Below are 10,000 nucleotides of genomic sequence, written 5' to 3'. Positions count from 1 at the left end.
CTACATAGTGGTTGGTGGCTTAATAATCACGGGTGAAGTCCTATTTCGGAAGTATTGTCCAAGTTTGTCTTGTTTTGGAATGAAGGAAGGGTATGTAAAATAACTGTGATATTTCAGTAGAATGCTACGAAAATGAAACATTAGAAGCAAATCGAAATATTGCCCGAAAATTACCTCAAAACTGTGCGACCCGACCTCGTTTTCGAGCTTATTTTAGTAGTAAAAAAGACTTTTTGTGACAAAAACATACTTTATTTGGTGGCCGAAAGATTACTTAATCTTTTGATACCTCATACGTCAAAATTGACGTCTTAGTGTTCGAATCCATAAGAAAAATACGCATGAACACGCACGCACGCGCGCGCGCAAACTCTGTTTTATTATAGAAGATACATGTACACATCTCACGGTCATTGTTTTTAAAGATATATTTCTAGAAAGAATATAATGTCATTTGATGCACATAATACTTAATCTAGTCTTTAGTAGACATGATTTGTGCAATTTTTAATGATTTAACCCATTTGGGTATCATATTGATGATTAAATGTCTGCACAGATGATAAAACGGTCTAATGAGGCGTATCTGTTTACTTGAAATGTCTGTGTGTATAGTCTGTGTACACATACATACGCACATATGTAAATACATGCACATATATACATACAAACACATACATACATGTACATACACACACACACACACACATATATATATATATATATAATATATATATATATATATATATATATATATATATATATATATTATATATATATATATATATATATATATATGTATTTTTATATATGGTTATGTGTGCAAATAAATCATTCTTTTTATGTTTAATATTTCAGGAGTCAGCTGAGTTTGTCTGTGGGGGAGAGAGAACACACAGCAATTAGGAAAGAAAGTTCAATTTCTTCCGTTTATACCAAGGAATCAGAAGGTCAGTGAGTAATACACTAAATTTTGTTTTGCTTTTGTTTTCTTGTGTGATTCAACATAGAAGGTGGAGGAGGAGTGATGTATGTGTATCTGTGAGTATCTGTGAAACACGACGGTTCCAAGAATAGAAAACAATGTAAATATCGGTTCTTTGTTCATAGTAGTAGAATATGTGTTAAGTGGGAAGCAAGTATATGGCTGTGAAAGTGTTGAGTGTACTAATGTTAGTGTAGACGGTTCTTTTTACAACACAAAATTTTAGCACTCGTAATTATTAAGACTGTCAAATACTATACAAAGCACTATATTTTAATTGACAAAAATGAGAAAATGTGGCATTCATTCGTTTACTAATGACAAGAGAGGCGTGTAAACCTTATTAGCAACGTCATCATCATCGAGGAATCAACAAAAAAATAACAGCCAAATCTTTTTCCAATTGCACGTTATTCTTTTTGTTTTTTAAGAAGACACATTTGGCAATGTAATCTCTTATGATAAAATGACGGATGATCATGACTGAAACACATTTTAATTGTACGTGTCTTAGATCAGGACCGATTTAAGGATAAACATCATCATCAACTACATCATCATCATCGTCATCATCATCATCATCGTCGTCGTCGTCGTCGTAACTCTCAATAGATTATATTATATTTGGGACAGTGTTTTTATTTCAGTCAGACGTTGTATATTTGTTGTTCTACTTATTATTGTTACTGCTATTGCATTTATGGTTGTTATTATTATTATTGTTGTTGATGATGTTTAATCCATACCTGATATCCAAATTAATGAGGATTCTATGAGCGAAGAGAAATAATTTTGTTATAAACGAAAAAAAAAGGAAATATAATTGGACTTTTAAGACCAAATTTTAAAAATATTGTAACTTCGTTGGCCAATATAGAACCAGTATGAGTTGATAATTATATTATTGGTAGTCAATTCTAAACGCTCCAATAATTGAAGGATGTTCGTTATTTTTATGGAGACAGAAATGCTTGACTCGACATTGCGTGACAGCACTGTAATATTTCTGTTGCCAAGCACATGTAAACTGTCCATTTGCGTCCATATCACCACCGTTTAGCAATGGCTGTTACTGATTCATAGTCAGAAGGCGGAACCAATCAATCATACTAAATTTCCTAGGGAAACTGCAAGAGACACAACTTCCTACCTTCATCTTCCCTGGTCATCAGCCATCCTCAAGTTTTCCACCAATTTCATCACTGTTCATTACTTGATGCTGCTCAACTATCTCCTACGTAGTCTTCCTACACATTTTTTACCGGATGTTTGTCTATGCGCAACGATATCACTCGTGGCAGAGTGTCACAACGTCGTGTTATATGACTAAACCACTTGATTTCCCGCCTTTTGGTAATTAATAACAAAGTTTCATGATCCACAATCTCCGCATCAATTCTTCACCTAACACACACTTTATTTCAATGTTCTAAAAATAGAATTTAGAGCATCTTTCAATAACATTTCATTTCAAAGGCCAAACTCTTTTTTCCAGCATGCAACGTCTCCGACACGCAAACATAAAGTACGACTAGCCTAAAATATTATTACAGTTATTGTAAACTTTACTATTATTTGTCTAAGCCGTATTTAATTTTCTTAATACACTGTAGCTGCCTTAATCGTGCATTTTACTTTTTTAATAATCTCACATCATTCATTATTAAATATTTAGATTTATCAACTAGAGTCAGCGTCGTCCCTACAGTTTCAATGGATGACTACCTTCACTTTGTATTTACTAGATATTAATATGCTATTTTTTCCAGTATTTATTTCCGTGCCATATCTTCTAGCTAACAATATCAAGACGTATTGTTATATTTCTAAATACTTCATTTTCTCCTATTGAATATCATCGGCAAAATAACTTCCTAGTTGAATTTTTTTTTTTTTAAACTCGAGGGCTTCTGGCATTATATAGTCAAGAATCACATTGAAAAAGGTGAATGAAAGTTTACCCTTCTGTCTATTGTTTTAAACTGGTTACTTGGTGAATTTTTCTAATCAAAAGCAGATGGTTTACAGGTTCATATAATGAATCACTTTTTCTTTTATAGTATTGGTCAATGGTTGCTATACTTTTCCTTAGAAGCTATAGTGCTCCATACCAGACAGGGTCAACAACTTTTTTAAAGTCAATGAAATTTTGGTTAAAGGTCTGATTGGTGTTCCAAGCGTCGTTCCGCTATAATATTAAAGTTATAATTCTACTCAACAATATTTCTTCCCTTCTTAAAAACCAGATTTCATTAAGTACTCGTTTTTATTGTTTGCTTCATGAGAGCAAATAAAACATAGCAAGGTCTTGCTTGGATGCCTAATTAAACTAATAGTGCTGTTTTTGTTTCTTTGTTTTTTGTTTCAGGATTTTCCTTCTTTGAAGTAGTTCACAATTGATTCTGTCCATTTATTATAAAACACTGTTACAGATTACACAAAATAACTCAGTGATATATTCACCTTCAATTCTGCATTTATGTTACCTATTCCGGGTAATTTATTACTATTTTGTTTCATTGTTGCTTGTATGACTTCAGAAACGGTTACTAGTTCTTTCTGAATTTTAGCATAATTATCCTATCTTATCTTAACACGTTACTATCCATCTTCAGCAACGTGGTTGTAGAGTTCATTTGCTTTGGTAAATAAATCATATTTATCTTCAGCAACTTAAGATCTTTTTTATGCTATTTTAAACATATTTATTCGATGATTTCTTTCTATCTCCTCTCATTTTTCGCCTTTTTTCCCCCATTTTCTATTATCCAAATTATATTCCATCTCTGAAGTTTCGTTTTATATTGTTTTTGTCTCAGATTTCTTCATTCATCAAAACTGACTGGAATATCTTTTTTATCCAGCGACTCTAAATGTTCTTCTTTTACCAAAAATTCTTTTACCAAGAATTCTTTCTACTGTTGTTGTTTCTTCAAGGACCTCTATTAATTCTTTAAAAAATGCATCTAATGATAATAAATATTTGAATTATCCCCCAACCTTTTCTGTGTTTTATAGTTTGCTCTTATGTTCGGCTGTTTGAATTTTTAAAGATCCTATTACGTTCCTCCATTTTAGTTCTCCTTCACTGATTGGCTCTTAATTTTTATTGCTATTATTAAAAATTTTGTAAGGCGACGAACTGGCAGAACTGTTAGCACACCGAGTAAAATACCTCACAGTATTCCATCCGTCTTTACGTTCTGAGTTCAAATTCCTCCGAGGTCGACCTTGCCTTTTATCCTTCCGGAGTCAAAGTAATCGACTAGCCCCCTCCCCCAAAGCTTCAGGCCTTGTACTTATAGAATACTTGCAGCTAAGCCCGGTTTCACCCGGTCTGTTTGGATGATATGGATGTGATTGTTTTCGGTTAAGTATAATCTATAACAGCGTTTGTCAACCTTATCATTTCGGGTCCCCTGTTTCGATTGGAGCTTCCAACTATATGAAAATTTCCTGACCCCCCACCCCGTCAAAAAACAGCTTCTAAGCAACTGATTGTTTTATTGGTAGAAAGAGGAAAATTCCATTAGCAAAAGTTTTAATTGATTTTCTCGGTAAGTATAATGGTTAAGAAAAAAATACAAACCGCATTCCAATCTATGCACCTGTCTCCACGTGTGTGCCATTTTTCACGCGAATCCACCCAGGCTGTGAACCTCAAGACAAGAAATAATACAACGATCGCCCATGTCCAATTTATATTTGCCGTTACGTTCTGAGTTCAACGTCTGCCGAGGTCGACTTTGCCTTTCATCCTTTCGGGGTCAATAAATTAAGTACCAGTTACACACTGGGGTCGATATAATCGACTTAATCCGTTTGTCTGTCCTTCTTTGTCCCCTCTATGTTTAGCACCTTGTGGGCAATAAAGAAATATATATTATAGATTATTAAAATTTTGTGAGCACAGCCAGTAAGTGACCCTGGAAACCTCCCACATTTCGTAGCTGATCAATATCTTATGGGAATGAAAACAAAATCAATTTGGTTATTCTATATCCCTCTGGTCATTGTCGTGATATTGTTCTTGTCAGTTTCTTCTGATGAATTATTTTTGCTAAAATTAGTTTATGTTGATTTGCAAATTCTAATAATCTTACTCATTCTCCTGTTGCGTAGTTTTTCCCTCGCCGTATTTACCAATTGTTCTTTCCTAAGCGTCATGAGCATCTGATCCAATCTTTGCATTCCACTTACCTTAAAAACTGAGAATATATTTTATTTGTGTTTGTTTGTTTTTTTTCTTTCACGAGTTGTTTGACGAAATAAATAGAAAAAATATAAGATAAAAATGTGTAGGCGCAGGAGTGGCTGTGTGGTAAGTAGCTTGTTTACCAACCACATGGTTCCAGGTTTAGTCCCACTGCGTGGCACCTTGGGCAAGTGTCTTCTACTATAGCCTCGGGCCGACCAAAGCCTTGTGAGTGGATTTGGTAGACGGAAACTGAAAGAAGCCTGTCGTATATATGTATATATATATATGTGTGTGTGTATGTTTGTGTGTCTGTGTTTGTCCCCCTAGCATTGGAATCGAACTCGGAACTTTGGGGCTAGTAGCCTGCGCTCTTAACCACTACACCATATACCCGTGGGCATATGGCGGAGTGGTTAAGATCGCGGGCTACTAATTCCAAAGTTCCGAGTTCGATTCCAAGCAGTAACCTGAACAATAATAGATAGATGGATGATGGATAGATAGATTGATAGATAGATAGATAGACAAACAGATGGATAATGATCAGATATCTGACTTGCACGAAAAAGATGCGCACACATCAAATTCACTTTCTCATACTTACACAATATGCCCAGAGGCAAGATACCATCAGAACAACCGAGTTTGTGTAAGAATGCAGATGATACACTTCACCGTATCATCTACTTTGGTTTGCTTCTAGAGCACAAATAACATAGCTTCCAGCCTAACTTGATTGTATGGGACCATCTTCCCAGTTACCCCCCATTAGCCTGCTGCCACTATCTTCGAATCTGAAGAGATGAAAGCTGCTTATTCCTTCATGCTACTAACCAAGCACACTAACGTGCACATGTACACGTTGTTGGATGAAAGGCCATTGACTTCACTATGCTTGTCTTGGAGAAGTCAGTTTTTAGATATGTCCTATTTTTCATCCTGCAGGCTATTCTTCCTCAAGCAAGCTTGACGTTGTTGCCTGTTTAGTTGCCGACGACACAGGCTTAAGTTTGTAGCGGATTACATTTAAGCAATTCGAGATCTTTATCCTCCGTCGCATTAGGATTCTTCTATCTCGGGAAATAATGTTCTTGTGTGTGGTGGCTTTCTTCTCTGGGACAAACTTAATGCATATAGCTCGCATTATAGACATGAATTCATTGAATTTCATGTCAGTGTCTTGCATGGACAGATTTGAAGCCAGTTTTGTTGGAGTATCTCTTTGTTGATGGACTTCCAGTCAGCCTTGTAAAAGTTCAGGTTGGCTAGCGCTTGAGATCCAGCAGTGTTGTAAGATTCTTTACTTAGCTTTGAGCCATATATTGACAGTTCTAGCATGTTATGGTCTGAGCGGGTAGACGGTGATATGTTTATGTTGTGGATAAGGTCTATATTGCTTGTAAGGCAGAGATCCAGAATGGTTCGGGAAAGTATGGTCTGCTCCATGAACATCATTTTCGTGAGATCTACTACAGATTCTTCCTGATTGCATTCTTTTCGTGTCAGTCCTGAGGTTATGACACTTTCGGGCCATCTAATGTAGTCGAAGTTGAAGTCCCCCATCAGAAGTACGTTAAGGCATTGATCTAGGTTTGAGAGTACTTCTTTTATCTTCGAAAGACATTCCTCAAACTTGCCATCGTAGTTTGAAGTATCGGGTGGGCGGTATAATGAGAATATTACCACGCCAAGTTGCTTTAGATGTACTATAAGTGTGTCACAGACCGCATTCGAATGAGACAGCAGTATCAATGCGGTGACATCTTCACGGATGTACGTCGCCTTTATGGTGCTTTATTCTTGCTGGATATTAATAACGTATTAATAATATTTATATTTTCATGTATGTGTATATATATATGTGTGTGTGTGTGTGTGTGTGTGTGTGTGTGTGTGTGGAGGCGCAATGGCCCAGTGGTTAGGACAACGGACTCACGGTCGTCGGGTCGCGGTTTCGATTCCCAGACCGGGCGTTGTGAGTGTTTATTGAGCGAAAACACCTAAAAACCTCCACGAGGCTCCGGCAGGGGGTGGTGATCCCTGCTGTACTCTTTCACCACTCTTTCTCTCACTCTTTCTGCTGTTGGCCTGCTCGCTTAGCCAGCGGGGTGGCATCATTCGAAGGCTAAAACAATTCGAACGCATTGTGAACAGCGATGTGTAACTACATCCGATGGACTGGTCGGTCACGTGATATATATACATATATATATATATATATATATTATATATATATATATATATATATCATAAATCTACAGTGGTTCCATAACTTCCGTCTCGACTATGAGCTTGGAGCCCTGGTAATCCGTTACAGCATTTGCCCAGCGTACCTACTTGTTTAGATTACCTGTGAACTAAACTCACAAATTATATATATATACATATATATATATATATATATATATATTATATAATATATATATATATATATATATATATATATATATATATACATATACATATAATTAAAAGAGGCAGCTAGATAGTAGCAGGGTTTCATCAAAACGGAAAAACAGTAATTGGCATCATATATAACTGAGGGTGTCAGAACACATACACTGCTCGAAATAAGAGCTGAAGGGCTTTTATATATATATATATATATATAGTTAAGTGTCAACCAGTAGAATCGAACCCGGATCACATGGCTGAGAAGAGAGCTTTTAACCACACGGCTACACCTGCGTCTAAATCTAGATTTGGTTTAGGAAAGTAATTCAAAAAGTATTAAGAAATGAGGTTCTATGATGTATAGTTTGTTTTTTATCAAGAAATTATATATCTCTTTTTCGGAGATGTACTCGCATAGCAAGTGATTTGATCTGAGATCGTGTGCTGGAACGAAAACAATTGCAGCGTGGAAGGTGTTTGTAAGCCATTTAAGAAACACACAAAAGCCGTTCGATTCACTTCAACCTTTAAGTTTAATTTGTCAAAATATTTTCGGCGCTAAAATCCGCGACCTGTTCACTGGACAGGTCGTGGATTTTAGCGACGAAAATATTTTGACAAATTAAACTTAAAGGTTGAAGTGAATCGAACGGCTTTTGTGTGTTTCTTAAATGGCTTACAAACACCTTCTACGCTGCATTGTTTATATATCTCTTATATTAATTATTTCTTGGGTCGAAATAAGACTGCAAAGTTTGCAAGAAAGAATATAACCACTAAAATCGATTTTATTATATGCGTACAGTTTATTTTATCTACACCACTGGGAATTTTAATTCAAAAAGTATAAAGACGAAGCTTAGTAAGTAAAACATTTATCGGCATACAACCGTTGCAACAATTCCATTGCCCTTTCTATTTATATATATATATATATACGGATACCATTTCAACAATGTACGTTAAACAGTTGCTTCAGAGAGTTTGCTACCACTTAATATATTGTTATCTACAAATTATAAAGCACAAGAGTATTTATCGAGTTTTCTTTTGTAGCCACAAACTTTTATCAGATAATTCTGTTTGGAAAATGCACCGTACGCGACGCAGAACATGTATTTGACCTCTAAGAAAAATAGAAACTTCTGGTCAAAGGTACAATTCATTAAGACCAGGGATAGCAAGAAATAATAGAAGACCAGAGAAAACTTTTTCTTACAATCTTTAATTTCGTCTCTATGTGCTGAATTCAAATATCAAATTGATTTGCTTTTAATCCAATCAAAAAATTGATTAAAAAATAGATATCAGCTATTTTTCTTGCGGACTTAAAATTAATCATAACAAAATGAAAATTAGAAACACATCATTATTCCACAATGATACGAATGTGTACCGTTGAAGTCGAATATTGCATTGCATCCATTACATCAGTTGTGGTGTGTGTGTGTGTGTGTGTACGTGCGTGTGCGTGCGTGTGTGTACATATGTCTGCATATATAAATAATAAGGGTGGTTTGTTCGCAATTTTACAACTGAAAGGCAAATATGTCTGTATATATATATATAATATATATATATATATATATATATATATATATTTATATACATACATACATACATATATACATATATACATACATATATATATACATATATACGTATATACATACATATATACATATATATATATATACATACATATATATATACATACATACATACATACATACGTACATACATACATACATACATACATACATACATACATACATACATACATACATACATATATATACATACATATATGTGTAGGGGTGTATTTGTATTTATCACGTTCTAAAGAATAACAAATATTAATTCACTATCGAATTTTCCTTTATCCGCAGGTAAAAAAACAAAGGTGCCTTTCTGTATGCCACTGCATGAAGTTTTTTGATATTAGATTTGTGAATCTTCCTAACAAATTAAGATGATGTATGTCTATGCACACACACGCACACATATATAAACAAATATATGCTAATACGTATATACAGTATATCATATTTTATTTTATTATATTATATTATATTATATTATATTATATTATATTATATCATATTTTATTATATTATATTATATTATATCATATATTATATAACATATTGCTGAAAACTTCTGAGCCCGTTTCTCCGAATTTCTTGTTTCGATATTTGGACGATAGTGAAGTTTTCAGCTTTCTGTAAATATATTTTATAACTACACTCTCTCTATTGAACACTCTCTCTTCTTGCTCACACTGTGTATGCATGCTTGTAATGCTTATACATGTGTATGTGTGTGTGTGTGTGTGTGTGTGTGTGTGTGTGTGTACTGGGGAGAGTTATATACGTAGTTTTGATATCTACAATTGTGCGATAGGACGTGTGTGTTCAGTGATG

At 34.6% G+C, this 10,000-nt stretch overlaps 1 protein-coding gene across 1 annotated transcript in view; it reads left to right on the top strand.

Moving 5' to 3' along the window:
- Window positions 1-10,000, top strand: part of LOC115210610 (potassium voltage-gated channel subfamily KQT member 5-like) — a 51,681-nt gene that overhangs the window by 31,991 nt on the left and 9,690 nt on the right. Inside the window, exon 4 of the mRNA XM_036502655.1 lies at window positions 859-950. Within this exon, the coding sequence (XP_036358548.1) occupies window positions 859-950 (92 nt within the window). The remainder of the gene's footprint in view (window positions 1-858; window positions 951-10,000) is intronic.

This window comes from Octopus sinensis, linkage group LG4, assembly GCF_006345805.1.
Source record: "Octopus sinensis linkage group LG4, ASM634580v1, whole genome shotgun sequence".
Taxonomy (NCBI): Eukaryota; Metazoa; Mollusca; class Cephalopoda; order Octopoda; family Octopodidae; genus Octopus; species Octopus sinensis.
This window is presented reverse-complemented; position numbering and strand designations above follow the sequence as displayed.